We start from the raw sequence: 17,252 nt of genomic DNA, 5'->3' as shown, positions 1-17,252 counted from the left end.
CTATCTATTATCTATCTATCTAGAAATAAGAAAAAAATAAGCAGCACTGCTCTTCAGGTTGTGGGTGCCAGCAGGCCTAGGTCCTGACTGAGACCGTAGGATAAATAGCAACAGATAGTCCACGGCACTCCCAGGGTTAACGGTGATTTTTCAGTGGCCTTGCGCTACCTTTTTCAAGCGTAGCACAAGGCTACTGAAACGTTGCATCTTTGGAGTGCTGTATCATGAATTTGCTTTGAATAAAACACTGAAATATCACTGTTAACCCTGGGAGTGCCGTGGACTATCTGTTGCTATCTATCCATATATCTATCATCTATCTATCTATCTATCTATCTATCTATCTATCTATCTATCTATCTATCTATCTATCTATCTATCATCTATCTGTTGCTATCTATCTATCTATCTATCTTTCTATCTATCATCTATCTATCATCTATCTATCTATCTATCTATCTATCTATCTATCTATTATCTATCTATCTATCTATCTATCATCTATCTATCTATCTATCTATCTATCTATCTATCTATATTCTATTTATCTACATCTTGACACTCACCTAAACTGAACTTATAATTAAAGGGGTTATCCAGCGCTACAAAAACATGCCCACTTTTCCCCCTCTCAGTTCCATTGAAGTAAATGGAGCTTAATTGCAAACCACACCTGACCTGGAGACAACAGTAGTGGGAAAAGTGGCCATGTTTTTGTAGCGCTGGATAACCCCTCTAAACAAGAGCAATCAATGTTGTGTCCGTAAGATGGACACCTAGTTGCGGTATGAACCCTAACGTACAGTCACAAAGGATTTCACTGAAAGTATTATTCAGAATTCTGTTATAGATATATTCCAGTATATTACAGTATACAGAAGGTGTATATCCCAATTCTATTCCTTTATGTACCAAATAGAAAACCAACACGAATGGACTAAGAAAAAAAGACAGACAAATTACCTTATGGTGTATAAGAAACTTTTAGGTTACTTCTTATCAATCTCACTATTTTCCTTGTGATGGTTCACATTTTTTCAATGTGTCTATATGAGTCCATGAGGGTCTATATGAGTCTGTATGGGTCCCACAGACATATAGCATGGGCTCCTGAGAGCCTAGTGCCACTATTTTACAGATCTATGAAAAACATCAATTACAGTATATACATAATACCCTTGCGAAGTGAACATGGTTTCTGATGCATTTCCCTAATATAGAGGTATATCTGCAGTAATATGTATTGAGCAGCAGGCAGTTTGTGCTGACACTTGTGATCCAATTTTGTTCCCAAGATCATATATCTGGAACTATGGCTGAATTCTTGGGCTTGGAGTTGCTTAACACCCAGAAGGTTAATGCATGAGGAATGATTACATAAGAATATCAATGAGATCTGCTCTTGTGGGCCAAACTGAAACGCAATATGTGTTACAAAATATAAGGATGCACTATGCATTCTTCCTTAAAGAACCCTTTAAGCCATTTTATATCACACAAATAATTTGCTCTAGACAATGTTCAGAAAAGCAAACAAAGCTATCATATGTACAGTAGTAATGCAAATACAATGTAACCCTAATAATGACTGTATAGACTTGGCATATACCCTCCCGTACTTCTGTAAATGGCCATTACCTTGCACAGTATAGAATTTCTTATCCGAGAGTTACTCATTTACTGACTTCATGCAATTTGCAAACACTTTAGGAGCTTAAATAGTTTTGTGACTACTCACCTGTATGTCCGCAGAGGATGTTTTACCGTTAAGTTTTAGAACATCTTTTATGCCCATAGTGTCCTTGTCCAGTATTGGGGGGATTTGCTAGGTCTTGTGGTGTCAGTGATGTTCCACTCTTGGACTGTGCATGTGCAATGTGAAGCTGTGTGGAGCTTTTATACCTTCAGTGGCTGCCAATGTTTTCTTTGTCTTTCACTAAGGTGTGTAACTGGTAACTGGCACCTCCCCTGGTTGTCACTTATTTTAGTGAGACCTACACTGATGCACAACAGCACAAGGAAAGCAAACCTAAGGCTGGGTTCACACTATGTATATTTGAGGCTGTATTTGTGAGGCTGTATAGCAACCAAAACCAGGAGTGGATTGAAAACACAGAAAGGCTATGTTCACATAATGTTGTAATTGAGTGGATGGCCGTCATTTAATGGCAAATTTTTGCTGTTATTTTAAAACAACGGCTGTTATATTGAAATAATGGCAGTTATTTACCGTTATATGACGGCCATCCACTCAATTTCAACATTGTGTGAACAGAGCCTTTCTGTGTTTTCAATCCACTTCTGGTTTTGGTTGCTATGAGGACCTGACTTGAGGACCAAATACTGCCTGAAGTATACAGTGTGTGAACCCAGCCTAAACTGTATACAGTGAGATACAAAGTGACCCACAGTACTGAATGATAGCATCAGCCCTATGCCATAAATAACTGATTTCTGCCAGCTGATATTTTCAGGAGACCATACTGATGATCTTGCTAACCTTTTAAGTTTCTGCTCCTAAGGGGAAATTAAGCCTGTTTAGGTTCCATGGCCGTATTCTATGTTTATACATAGAAACATAAATTCCCAGAAGGGGTATCACAGTCATTATTAAAAATTACTCCCCAGATAACACAAAGAACTAGAAAGTAGCACCTGGCCACTATAAGCCACCCCCCAAATCAATCATAGGGGCTCCATAAAGCACCATGAATAAATTAATTAAATATATCTCATCAGTTCAGATGTCTGCAGGTCCTATTCCACGGAACGATTATCGGCCGTATTCGGCTGATAGTTGTCCCGTGGAATAAAAGGCAATGATTAGCCTCCAGAACGATTAGGTCCCCAGAACTAGACACAGTATTCCAGATGTGATGTCACTAGAGCTTTATACATCACATTCTCCCTCTTCCTACTGGTTATACCTCTAGCTATACACCCCAGCAGGGGCTGGCTGGCAAATTTTAGCCCGGGGGGCAAGTACACAGCACTGGCCCATGAGTAGCAGGCTGGCAGCCCATCCTAAAAGGACCACTCTGGCCTCTTACCTCTTACCTATAACATCTTCGGTCCTTCCAGTCATTTGTGACCAAATATCCTACTGTGCCCTGTGAAAGGGTCAGAACTCACTTTCCTGTATAAGTCTATGGGGCGGCTCAGTGATGACACAGAACGGTCCCATAGACAGATGCTAGGAAAGCTGGGTGACCTCTATCATACTGAGTACAAGATGCTGGAAAGCTGGGTGACCTCCATCATACTGAGTATAAGATGCTGGGAAAGCTGGGTGACCTCCATGATACTGAGTATAAGATGCTGTGAAAGCTGGGTGACCTCCATTATACTGAGTATAGGATGGTGGGAAAGCTGGGTGACCTCTATCATACTGAGTATAAGATGGTGGGAAAGCTGGGTGACCTCCATGATACTGAGTATAAGATGCTGTGAAAGCTGGGTGACCTCCATTATACTGAGTATAGGATGGTGGGAAAGCTGGGTGACCTCTATCATACTGAGTATAAGATGCTGGAAAGCTGGGTGACCTCCATCATACTGATTATAAGATGCTGGGAAAGCTGGGTGACCTCCATGATACTAAGTATAAGATGCTGTGAAAGCTGGGTGACCACCATTATACTAAGTATAGGATGGTGGGAAAGCTGGGTAACCTCCATCATACTGACTACAAGATACTGGGAAAGCTGTGTGACCTCCATCATATTTAGTATAAGATGCTGGGAAAGCTGGGTGACCTCCATCCTACTGAGTATAAGATGGTGGAAAAGCTGGTGACCCCCATAATACTGTGTACAAGATGCTGGAAAGCTGGGTGACCTCCATCATACTAAGTATAAGATGGTGGAAAAGCTGGTGACCCCCATAAAACTGTGTACAAGATGCTGGAAGGCTGGGTGACCTCCATCATACTGAGTATAAGATGGTGGGAAAGCTGGGTGACCTCCATCATACTGAGTATAAGATGGTGGGAAAGCTGGGTGACTTCCATCATTCTGAGTATAAGATGGTGGGAAAGCTGGTTGACCTCCATCATACTGAGTATAAGATGGTGGGAAAGCTGGGTGACCTCCATCATACTGAGTATAAGATGGTGGGAAAGCTGGGTGACCTCCATTATACTGAGGATAAGATGGTGGGAAAGCTGGGTGACCTCCATTATACTGACTACAAATACAAGATGCTGGGAAAGCTGCCTGACCCTCATTATACTGACTACTACGCAAGATGCTGGGAAAGCTGGGGTTACTGTATTTTTACAATAGTTTATATCACTCGATGTACTTCTGTATATATGTCTCCTCTATGTACTCCTGTGTAGGTCTCCTCTTGTATATATGTATCATCTATATACTTCTGTATATACGTCTCCTCTATGTACTGCTGTATATATGTATCCTCTATGTCCTCCTGTATATATGCCTCCTCTATGTACTCCTGTATATATATATGTATACTCTATGTACTCTTGTATATATATATATGTATCCTCTATGTACTACTGTATATATGCCTCCCCCTGTATATATGTATCCTCTATGTACTGCTGTATATATGCCTCCCCCTGTATATATGTATCCTCTATGTACTGCTGTATACATGTATCCTCTATTTACTGCTGTATATATGTATCCTCTATGCCCTCCTGTATATATGTATCCTCTATGTAGCAGGGACACATGCAGGCAGGGGCATTTCCGGGATAAGCGAGGGGGGGGGTAGCGGGTACAGGTAAAGATGAGGGGTGAGGTAGTACAGGTATAGATATGGGGGGTATTAGTAATACTGATGAGGGGGATTAGTAGTACAGGTATAGATGTGGGCTGTAGTAGTACAGGTAAAGATGAGGGGTGTAGAAGGAATAAAGGTATAGATGAGAGGTGACAGGGGCATACTGGGGGAAACTGGGGCAGCTGGGGATGACTGGGAGAACTGGGGGTGTACGGGGCAAACTGGGGGGTGAGTGGGGCAGCTGGGGGTGACTGAGGGGGACTGGGGCAAACTGGGGTTGACTTAAGCGGGACTGGGGCAGTTGGAGTTGACTGAATGAGGACTAGGGCAGACTGGGGGTGACTGAAGGGGGACTGGGGCAGACTTGGGCGACTGAGGGGGGACTGGGCAGACTGTGGATGACTGAGAGGGACTGGGGCAGACTGGGGTGACTGAGGGGGACTGGGCAGACTGTGGATGACTGAGGGGGACTGGGGGTGACTCTAGGGGGACTGGGGCAGCTGGGGGTGACAGAGGGGGACTGAGGCAGACTGGGGGTGACTCTAGAGGGATTGGGCAGCTGGGGGTGATTGGGGCAGGAGTGCACATATCCCTCCTCCTCTCACCCCGGCACACAGGTTCCCCTCCCGGCCACACGTGCAGGTCCCCGGTCTCTGAAGCAGGCCACAGGGACTGTAGAGGTGATAGCGTCACTGCCATTACTGGAGCTGTACAGCGGGATCGGGGGATGCAGATCCCGCTGTTCAGCTCCAGGACCCGAAGCAACGTTATCACCACTACAGTCCCTGCAGCCTCCTCCAGAGACCGGGGACCTGCACGTGTGGCCGGGAGGGGAGCAGGACGTGATATGTATAGCTGGGGTAGGTCAGTTGCGGCTCTGTTAGGCGGACTGCCGACCGCCCTGCACCTCACCTCCGGCCCGACACTCCACGCACCGCCGCCCGCCATGCACCTCACCTCCGCGCCGCCTGCTTGACCTGCACCTCTTGCCCGGCCGCCAACCCGTCACTCTACGCTGCTCCACCTGCAATGATTTTTTGTGAAAATTGAATTTACGGTTTTAATCGAAATTGATTCTAACCTTCTGGGCAAATTAATTTGATTAATCGCCCAGCCCTAACTCCTCTGTATGTATGTATCCTCTATGCACCCCTGTATATATGTCTCCTCCTGTATATATGTATCCTCTGTATGTCTCCTCCTGTATATATGTCTCCTCCTGTATGTATGTACCCTCTATGTACCCCTGTATATATGTCTCCTCCTGTATATATGTATCCTTTGTATGTCTCCTCCTGTATATAAGTCTCCTCCTGTATATATGTATCCTCTATGTACCCCTGTATATATGTCTCCTCCTGTATATATGTATCCTCTGTATGTCTCCTCCTGTATATATGTATCCTCTATGTACCCCTGTATATATGTCTCCTCCTGTATATATGTATCCTCTGTATGTCTCCTCCTGTATATATGTCTCCTCCTGTATATATGTATCCTCTATGTACCCCTGTATATATGTCTCCTCCTGTATATATGTATCCTCTGTATGTCTCCTCCTGTATATATGTCTCCTCCTGTATATATGTATCCTCTATGTACCCCTGGTAAAGTCCAAGGTTGGAACAGCGGAACCTCCCAGGGATGCACAGTCTCCGTCAGGTGGGCCCACACCTGATACTCAATAGCGAAAAAGAAATGGTGTGGAGACAGCATCCATCCAGTGAAAAAATATTTTTACTTTATTTTAAGCCATTGCATATAAAAAGATTACCGACGTTTCGGCTCTAACACTCCTGAGCCTTTCTCAAGTGTTAGAGCCGAATCGTCGGTAATCTTTTTATATGCAATGGCTTAAAATAAAGTAAAAATATTTTTTCACTGGATGGATGCTGTCTCCACACCATTTCTTTTTCTCTATGTACCCCTGTATATGTCTCCTCCTGTATATATGTATCCTCTATGTACCCCTGTATATATGTCTCCTCCTGTATATATGTATCCTCTATGTACCCCTGTATATATGTCTCCTCCTGTATATATGTATCCTCTATGTACCCCTCTGTATGTCTCCTCCTGTATATATGTATCCTATATGTACCCCTGTATAGATGTATCCTCCTGTATATATGTATCCTCTATGTACCCCTGTATATATGTCTCCTCCTGTATATATGTATCCTCTATGTACCCCTCTGTATGTCTCCTCCTGTATATATGTATCCTCTATATACTCCTCAGTATGTCTCCTCTTGTATATATGTATCCTCTATGTACCCCTGTATATATGCCTCCTCCTGTATATATGTATCCTCTATGTACCCCTGTATATATGCTTCCTCCTGTATATATGTATCCTCTATGTACCCCTGTATATATGTCTCCTCCTGTATATATGTATCCTCTATGTACCCCTCTGTATGTCTCCTCCTGTATATATGTATCCTCTATATACTCCTCAGTATGTCTCCTCTTGTATATATGTATCCTCTATGTACCCCTGTATATATGCCTCCTCCTGTATATATGTATCCTCTATGTACCCCTGTATATATGCTTCCTCCTGTATATATGTATCCTCTATGTACCCCTGTATATATGTCTCCTCCTGTATATATGTATCCTCTATGTACCCCTCTGTATGTCTCCTCCTGTATATATGTATCCTCTATATACTCCTCAGTATGTCTCCTCTTGTATATATGTATCCTCTATGTACCCCTGTATATATGCCTCCTCCTGTATATATGTATCCTCTATGTACCCCTGTATATATGCTTCCTCCTGTATATATGTATCCTCTATGTACCCCTCTGTATGTCTCCTCCTGTATATGTGTATCCTCCTGTGTAGGTCTCCTGTATATATGTATCCTCCTGTGTAGGTCTCCTGTATATATGCCTCCTCCTGTATATATGTATCCTCTATGTACCCCTGTATATATGTCTCCTCCTGTATATATGTATCCTCTATATACTCCTCAGTATGTCTCCTCTTGTATATATGTATCCTCTATGTACCCCTGTATATATGCCTCCTCCTGTATATATGTATCCTCTATGTACCCCTGTATATATGCTTCCTCCTGTATATATGTATGCTCTATATACTCCTCTGTATGTCTCCTCCTGTATATGTGTATCCTCCTGTGTAGGTCTCCTGTATATATGTATCCTCCTGTGTAGGTCTCCTGTGTATATGTATCCTCTATGTCAGGGAGGGGGAACCTTGGCTCTTCAGCTGTTGCAAAACTACAACTCCCATCATCCATGGACAGCCTATCGCTCTCCAGCTATGATGGGAGTTGTAGTTTTGCAGTAGCTGGAGAGCTTTGGTCCCCTCCCCCTGCCTTATGTCCTGCTGTGTAGATGTCCTCCTGTGTAGGTACCTTGCTTGCTGCAGACACCATCTTCTCGGTCTTCAGGCTCTTCTAGCCCAGTTGCAGGAGAACCAGCTGGGAGGAGAGAGCGGCCTCTGGTGGCCGGAGGAAGATACTGCGTACAGCAGTTTGCTTTTTACCATAAGCCTCTTAGGCTTATAGAAAGCATAGTGGGCATACAGGGGGCGGGGCTTACCGGTATGGGGGCGGGGCTTCGGCGGCCGCTTCCATCACAGTCCGGATCCACCACAGCCACAGGTAAATATGACAGAAGAGGGCGGGGCTGTAAGCAGGGGAGGCACTGAGGACTCCAGCCAGCTGTCAGCAGCCATGCGGCCCTGACAGCTGGGGGAAGACCGGCCCGGGGGGCATGTGCCTCCCTGCCCCCCGGCCCAGCCCGCCCCTGCACCCCAGCATACGATTTGCTTTCCCCACCGCCTGGTTGCACTGGTGACTCATTTTAAGGCTGTCAGAAATCATTACCCCTAAATCCTTCTCTTCTGAAGTGTTCTCTAGAACAGAACCGCCAATTCTACATAGAAGATGCCTTCTCTCCAAGTACAATATGTTACATTTGGAAACACTGAACTGCAGTTTCCAATGTTTTCACCATTTAACTAAATCTTTTTCCATATTACATAGACCCCCAGGAACATCAACCTTTTGTGCCATCGACAGTCCGGCAAACCCTGATTACCAAACCTTCTCCTGTGTCATTTACAAACATTTTAGTAGGACTCAGAACAGATACTTGTGACCACCACTTGTCACCAGTCTCTGCTTAGAATACGCTCCAGTAACAACAATAACAACCCTCTAAAATCTATCCTTCAGTCAATTGCAATTCTACTGAATTATCAAGGGATTAACTCCAATTTTCAATAGCTTATCTATCGGCTCTTTGTATGAAACCATATGAAAGGCTTTGCAGAAGTCCAGATAAGTGTTATCCACGGCACCACCTTCATTCAACACTTTCGTGACATAGATCAGCAAGACTAGAACATATAATGAGACAAAGAGCTTAGTATACACAAAAGTCTCTCTGGCACTTTTCTTTGTGGTTCTTTCGGACTTCAGTGTGCTGTGGCTTCCATCTGCCGACTCCGTTTCTTGCCCATTCCGATGCCACTCCCAGATTACATTTCCCAATAGTCTTTGAGGCACCATTGGAAAGTCCATTTCCCTCCCACCACCTCCCTGCCTCTCATGCCCTACAGTACATCAGTAATTGGGGATGGTCTTAGTCTGATGTCGAGGGTAGTGGTAGTTGTCATTGGAACCAGAGCTACTAACAGTCTAGCTGTAGATGGAGTTCACATGGTCCTCGTCTCAGCCGGAAGAGGGAAAAGTACTCTGTAGACAAACTGGATTGTCTTGTGCCATTTTGGATCAGCAAAATAAACAGGTTATTCTCTTATATTACAGGATTTATTAATTAATCATACATCAGATCATTCGTACTAATGGTTCAACCATCAACATGCCAGACTAAACTGGTTGATCAAAGGGTAAAAACATCAAACACTGGATTTGACCTGCACAAAGTGGTAAATGATCAGCCGCCATACTTATGGAATTGACATTTACTAAAAGAATCTAAAGAATCCAGTAGATCATATTTTATGCCATTGATCATTTGTGTATGATTTCTAGGTGACCTTTTTAAAGGGGTTAAATTAATTAAATTAAATTAATTCCGGGCTGGGGGGATTTTGGCAAACTGCCAGGGAGAGGAAGGATGAAAGAAGTAACATGCGCTCACCTCCCCCGCTCCAGTCCCCCGGTCTTGGATGATGGGGGGTGGAGTGGGGACCTGGGACGTGACGTATCAGGCCCGCTTAGACAGTCAGTGGCCGAGGCAGGACCCCGCTAAGGCTGCTGACTGGCTCAGCGGGCCTTGCATGTAACATCCCAGGTCCCCTCTGTTACTTATTTAATCTTTCCCTCCTGGAACTCTGCCAAAAATCACCTCAGCCTGGTATTCTCCTTTAGGCTATATTCACACTACGTAAAAGTACGGCCGTTGTTGCCATCTGCAACAACGGCTGTACTTGTTGCGGAGTACAATATAACCTTATCTGATATGGGATACACATCGTATACGTTCCGGCCGGAATCCCATACGGGGCCGTGGAAAAACCTGTCAGTTCACACAGTGAAGTGAGCAGCTCCGGCCGCTCGCTTCACTGTGTGCTACGGGAAGCTCTGTGGCCGGACGGATCATCCGGCCGGTACTTAAGTCAAGGAACGGCCGGTCTAATACGTTGTGTGAACATAGCCTTAGGGTGCGATCACACGTACAGGATCCGCAGCAGATTTGATGGCGTAGATTAGATTCAAAGCAAATCTGCAACTTCAAATCTGCTGCAGATCCTGTATGTGTAAACGCACCTTTATTAAGGATAAATTAGGCAATTTTTGGTATAGCCTACCAATAACATTTTTAATAAAAAAAAATATCCCTTTCGGCAATCCTTCCTCATATGTCTTACTACTTTTATGTATATGGATATGGGTTTTTCTTGATAAAAACAATAAAAAATTTTGTTTGAAAAAAAAAAAAAAATATATCCCTTTCAGAAAAAGACTTTGCTCATAGACAAGGCTGTATTAACACCTGCTGCTGCCCTAGGCACTAACCCTGAAGACACCCCATCTACACGCACCTATTGGCGATACCAGACCTGACCAATACCACCATACCCCCCACCCCCCTGGAAAAGACACCAGATTTACTGGCAAGTCTGAACGGGAGGAGGGAAACTAAAAAAATAAAAACAAAAAAATTAGTTTTTTCTGTCCCCCTGCTCCCTGGTGCTGCCCCCCTGCAAGGTGCTGCCCTAGGCACCGGACCACGGGTGCCTAGAGGTAAATACGGCCTGGTTTATAGACGAGAAAAGATTCCCATCATATCCCCGATCAAGAGCCATTACGCAGGGTAATTTTTCCAAGTAAACAGTGGCACAAATACTCATTGTTGGCAGCATATTTCCTGTTTACATGGGAAGATGTGCTGATGAAATAAATATGATTATTGTGGTCACATAAAATATGCAGTCAGTCAATAAACAAGCTGTTTACACCAGGCAGTTATCACTCAATGAATGTCGGCCCATGTGAAAGTAACCACTTCTATAATTGAGCAATAAGCGTGGATAAAGCATTTTATTAGGCCATTCCAAGGATTTATACTAATAATAACAATAATAAGGATGTGAAACTAAAAAAATTCGCAGGAGGTGGTTTCCAGTTTTGAACCGTAACTAATCCTATTAATCCCATTCAGTTATTAACACAAACAGTGATCCCTGTAAATTTCCCTTTGACTTGCCATTGGCGATAAATGTTACTACAAAACAATCTTAAAAGAGATAACAGTACATGGTTAAAGGTACCAGGTAGAAATAAGCATGCAGGTACGCTAAGACAACTATAAAAAAGGCATGGAAAGTCGCACTGCTTACACAGCCAGGCAGCCATGTGAGCAGATTAGGACGTCTTTCCTAGCTCCCAGGTATGCTTAAAGGCAGTTGCTGTGGGTTTATTAACCACATCTGCTGGAAGTTTGTTCCAAGCATCTACTACTATTTCAGTAAAGTAATATTTTCTCATGTTGCTTCTGATCTTTCCCTCAACTAACCTCTGACTGTTCCACTTGTTTTTGTGTTCAGTTTCTTATTAAAAACCCTTCCCATTTCAGGCTATTAATATATTTAAAGGGTACCTATCATGATGTTTTCTCCCCCGATCGACGTGTAGTTTCTCATATAGTTCAGGTAAATATAGATAAGACCATGCCAGGTCCGTTCCAAGCACAAGCACCATTCTGATCCAATAGGGAAACAATAGGAACCAATGCGGTGTGGTCGCATCCATAATTATCCTAACTTTTGTCAGCAGGAGCCACTGCAGGTCGGTCAGGGGAGAAAACATAATGACAGGTACCCGTAAGAGTTTCGATCATGTCCTCCTTTTCTCCAGACTACACAGATTTAGATCCTTAAATATTTTCTTTAGACACTATTTTTGTAGCTCGTCTTTGCATCCCTCTTATTTTATCAATATCTTTTGTAGGTGAGGTCTCCAGAACTGGACACAGTATTGCAGATGTGATCTCACTAGAGCTCTATACAGCGGGATCACAATCTCCTTCTTCCTTATGATTATACCTCTAGCTATACAGCCCAGCATGCGATTTTCTTTCCCAACTGCTTGGTTGCACTGGTGATCATCACTACCCCTTAATCCTTCTCTTCTGAAGTCTTTGCCAACACAGAACTGTAGATATGACACTCGTGCTTTATGACACAAGTGCATTATTTTACATTGAACTGCACTTTCTATAGTTTTGACCACTTATCTAGGATAGCTAAGTTATTTTCCATATTAAAGGGGTAGTGCAGCGGTAAAGAATTATTCACAGAATAACACACATTACAAAGTTATACAACTTTGTAATGTATGTTATGTCTGTGAATGGCCCCCTTCCCCGTGTCCCACCACCTCCACCCGTGTACCCGGAAGTGTGGTGCGCTATACATACCTGTCACGTGCCGACTCGTCTCCGATCTTCAGTCATTAAAGCCATCTTCGGACGGCCGGGCCGAATTCCGATGACGCGGCAGAGGGCGGCCGGCACTCAGGACGGTCGGAGGGATTCGGTCCGAAGATGACTTCAATGACTGAAGATCGGAGACGAGTCGGCACGTGACAGGTATGTATAGCGCACCACACTTCTGGGTACACGGGTGGGGGTGGTGGGACCAGGGCCGGCCTTTGGGGTGTGCGACCTGTGCGGTAGCACAGGGCGCATAACTCCCGGCCAGCAGGGGGGCGCTCTGGCAGACAGTGACAGCTGCACATTTAGCTATAGAAATGTGTGCTGTCTCTGTCTGCAGGAGCGTCGGAACACTATAGGAGGAGGAAGGCGCAGGGCGATCAGCCATAGAGGCGCCCGGGCAGAGAGGCAGCTCTGCATACCTATCTTTGGTGTAGAAAAGTTCACTGTATGTCTGCAGGAGCGCCGTTAGAAACCACTGTATGAGCAGGGTGCCGGGCGGCCAGCTGGGGGAGCGATCGGGGCGGACAGACATACACAGCACGACACTGTCACATAATGCATGTTGTGTATGTCTGTCGGCCCCGATCGCTCGCCCTGCTGGCCGCCCGGCACCCTGCTCCTACAGTGGTTTCTAACGGCGCTCCTGCAGACATACAGCGTACCGTTCCTTTCTACACCAAAGATAAGTATACAGAGCTGCCTCTCTGCCCGGGCGCCTCTATGGCTGATCGCCAGCGTCTCGTGCGTCCCGACGGATGAGTGACGTCACTGGAGCGACGCCCGCCGAGCTGAGGAGAGGAGACGCGCGGCGGGGAGCCAGGTGAGTTAAAGTGTCTGTTTTTTTTTGTATGTGTGTTTGTTAGTGCCTACATGGGGAGGGGAGGGGATGGGGTGGCAACTCCCTACCTACAGCTACCCACAAGTACCTACCTACAGTTACCTATAACTAACTACAGCTACCCACAACTACCTATAACTACCTACCTACAACTACCTATAACTACCTACAACTACCTACCAACAACTACCTATAACTACCTACCTACAACTACCTATAACTAACTACCTACAACTACCTACCAACAACTACCTATAACTACCTACCTACAACTACCTATAACTAACTACCTACAACTACCTACCAACAACTACCTATAACTACCTACAACTACCTACCTATAACTATCTACCTACAGCTACCTATAACTACCTACCTGCAGCTACCCACAACTACCTACAGCTACTTATAACTACCTACCTGCAGATACCCACAACTACCTACAGCTCACTATCTATAACTATCTACCTACAGCTACAGATAACTACCTACCTGCAGATACCCACAACTACCTACAGCTACCTATCTATAACTATCTACCTACAGCTACCGATAACTACCTACCTACAGCTGCCTACCTACAGCTACCTATAACTACCTTCCTACAGCTACCTACAGCTATCTTCTTACAGCTACCTTTAACTACCTACAGCTACCTACAACTGCCTACAGCTACCTATCTATAACTATCTACCTACACCTACCTATCTACAGCTACCCCCATCTCCTATCTGTACAGCAGCCCTGCCCACCAGCCTCATCCCCCTCCTGTCATCTCTCTCCTATTGTTTGTAATGGCTAACCGCCATTTTACATCTTTCCCCAAATTTCCTCTTATTTCCATCTTTTCCCTGCCCTTCTTTCCTTCTCCGATACTGCCAATTCCCTCCCTCTATGATCTATCTCAGGAGATCGCTCTTGCTCTGACATTCTGGTGCTCAAGTGACAAATAAGTGCGCTTGTGCATTATATGGGGGCACAGAGGGGGCCTGACTACTGTTTGGTGGCATGTATTGGGCATACTGCTTATATGGGGGCACAGAGCAGCCTGACTACTATTTGGGGGCATGTATTGGGCATACTGCTTATATGTGGGCACAGAGCAGCCTGACTACTATTTGGAGGCATGTATTGGGCATACTGCTTATATGGGGGCACAGTGCAGCCTGACTACTATTTGGAGGCATGTATTGGGCATACTGCTTATATGGGGGCACAGGGCTGCCTGACTACTATTTGGAGGCATGTATTCAGCATGCTGCTTATATGGGGGCACAGAGGGGGCCTGACTACTATTTGGAGGCATGTATTGGGCATACTGCTTATATGGAGGCACAGCTCAGCCTGACTACTATTTGGGGGCATGTATTGGGCATACTGCTTATATGGAGGCACAGAGGGGGCCGACTACTATTTGGGGGCATGTATTGGGCATACTGCTTATATGGAGGCACAGAGGGGGCCGACTACTATTTGGGGGCATGTATTGGACACACTGCTTATATGGGGGCACAGAGTGGTCTCTGTTACTGTGTGAAGTGATACAGATGAGGATTTGTATGGCGATGAGGATGGTGCTGCATTAGAGAGGAGCCTAATATGTTTCTCTGGCAGATTCTGCGGAGTCGAGGTGTCACCAGGAAAAGTCTCCATGATGGTCTAAACAAGAAGAAAAGAAAAAGGGCCTGCAAAAACATCACCTGCCATTCATACAGAGAAAATGCCCCCTGTGAGTCTAGTATTGAGTATTTTCGTATGTTAATGTATTATTATTTTTTTGTTGTATGTGGTATTACAGTTTGTCTCTATTCACACCAATGGAACTGGGTTGTAATACCACACACAACCTGAGGACTGGGAAGGAGCAGTTTATGAAAGATAGTAGCCATGTTTTTTTTTAATCCTGGATAACTCCTTCAATAGGGTTGTCTAAAATTGGAAAGGACAGCTACTTTGTTGCAGAAACAGCACAGCCACAGGGACAGCAGCAGCTCCGTCCCTGTGTGTGTGTGTGTGTGTGTGTGTGTGTGTGTGTGTGTGTGTATATATATATATATATATATATATATATATATATACAGGTACTCCAGTGGATGATAAATGCACATCACCAAGTGATGATGTTCCACAATTAGTACTCATCCCATCTAGTAATCACGGAGATATATATATATTATTATGGTGTCCTGGGGGGGGGGGGGGCGCCAGAAGACGGTTTCGCACAGGGCGCCATCTACCCTAAGGCCGGCCCTGGGTGGGACATGGGGAAGGGGGCGATTCACAGACAGAACATACATTACAAAGTTGTATAACTTTGTAATGTGTGTTATTGTGTGAATAATTCTTTACCGCTGCACTACCCCTTTAAAGAAAACTCCATCAATCAAAAAAAAAAACCCAAAAAGTAGGAAAAAAGGAACAGGAAGACGGGCATTATAAACCAGTGAATGTTGTATGCTTTTGAACACAAGTATTTGCACAAGAAAATCTTAAATCAGATAACATGGCTAAAGGTACTAGCTGAAAGTAAACATGCCAGTATACTTCCTATAGTCTATGCCAAATAGTTGTGTTTATAGTCTTTATTAAGCCTCAATCACTGGGACCCTTTCAAGGTACTGCGGCATGATTGTATTTCCCTGATGAGTGTAAGCATCAAATAAAATAATAAAGAACACAGGATGAGTACTCCTTAGGGCACTAAGCAGTTATATGACACTGATCTGCCCAAGTTGTGAAATAAAAAGGTACAACTGTTAAGGCCCTATTACACAAAGCAATTATCGGGCATGTTTGGCAGATTATTGGCCATTACAGACGATAATTGCTTTGTGAAATAAAAGGCAACTATCAGCCGACATTGTGCATGTTGATCGTTGTCTTTCAATGTTTATCAACATGTTGACAAACAAACAACCACAATAGCAACAATCCACTGCCGTCGCTCCATGTAATAGTAGCAGACCGCTGCTTTCTTCTATGGGCTGCCCGGACGATCTAATGATCACCCGTTTTTGCGTTTCCCTTGTCTTTTAAGGCTGGGTTTACATGCTGGCGACCATTCTGTGACATGGCCGTGTCACAGAACGGCCGCTGTCTGTGAAGTTCATAGCCGGTAGTGTAGTATTGGAATGTGGGCACATTCAGGTGTGCCCGCATTCCAAATCACCATAGCAGACATAGCAGCATATAAAGTGTGGCCGGAGCTGCACAACTACATTGTCTGCAGACGCACAAAACTGACATGCCATTTTTTTGTGCGGCCACATGGAGTCCTGGATGGAGTGTATATAGAGTATATACACTCTTTCCAGGATTCCATAGCAATTAAGCAATCGGCAAATTTATTAAATAACAGCCGTGGTTGCAAACCTCCAACTACGGCCGTTGTTTAATGAATTTATACGTTGTGTGAACTTAGCCTTACATTCATTTCCATGAACAGACTGATATAAGGTCTTGTTTTTTGCAAGACCAATTGTACTTTCTAATCATTCCATTCCAATGTACTGCCTTGACAGTCCATTGCTACCGACCGTTTTTCATATCATATCATATTGAACACTTTGGAGTAAACTGAGGCTTTTACAAAAAATTATCCATATTTTTAACATCAGAAAGCTGACATAGAAGCCTTGATAAATTCCTGCCATTGTTCTTAGAAGTGCTTCCCATCCCATGAAAGGGATATGTCTCAGTGCCAATAGTGTATGACAGTGATC

The 17,252-nt window shown here is 44.3% G+C and overlaps 1 protein-coding gene across 1 annotated transcript in view; it reads right to left on the bottom strand.

Annotated features, from left to right (window-relative positions):
* Positions 1-1,906, bottom strand: part of LOC138766003 (sodium- and chloride-dependent neutral and basic amino acid transporter B(0+)-like) — a 33,907-nt gene extending 32,001 nt beyond the window's left edge. The window contains 1 exon segment of the mRNA XM_069943253.1: positions 1,739-1,906. Coding sequence (XP_069799354.1) covers positions 1,739-1,795 — 57 coding nt within the window. The 5' untranslated portion in view covers positions 1,796-1,906.
* Positions 1,907-17,252: the final 15,346 nt, after the last annotated feature.

Source organism: Dendropsophus ebraccatus, chromosome 10, assembly GCF_027789765.1.
Source record: "Dendropsophus ebraccatus isolate aDenEbr1 chromosome 10, aDenEbr1.pat, whole genome shotgun sequence".
Classification (NCBI taxonomy): Eukaryota; Metazoa; Chordata; class Amphibia; order Anura; family Hylidae; genus Dendropsophus; species Dendropsophus ebraccatus.
The sequence above is the reverse complement of the archived record's forward strand: the minus strand, read 5'-3'. Positions and strand labels throughout refer to the sequence as shown.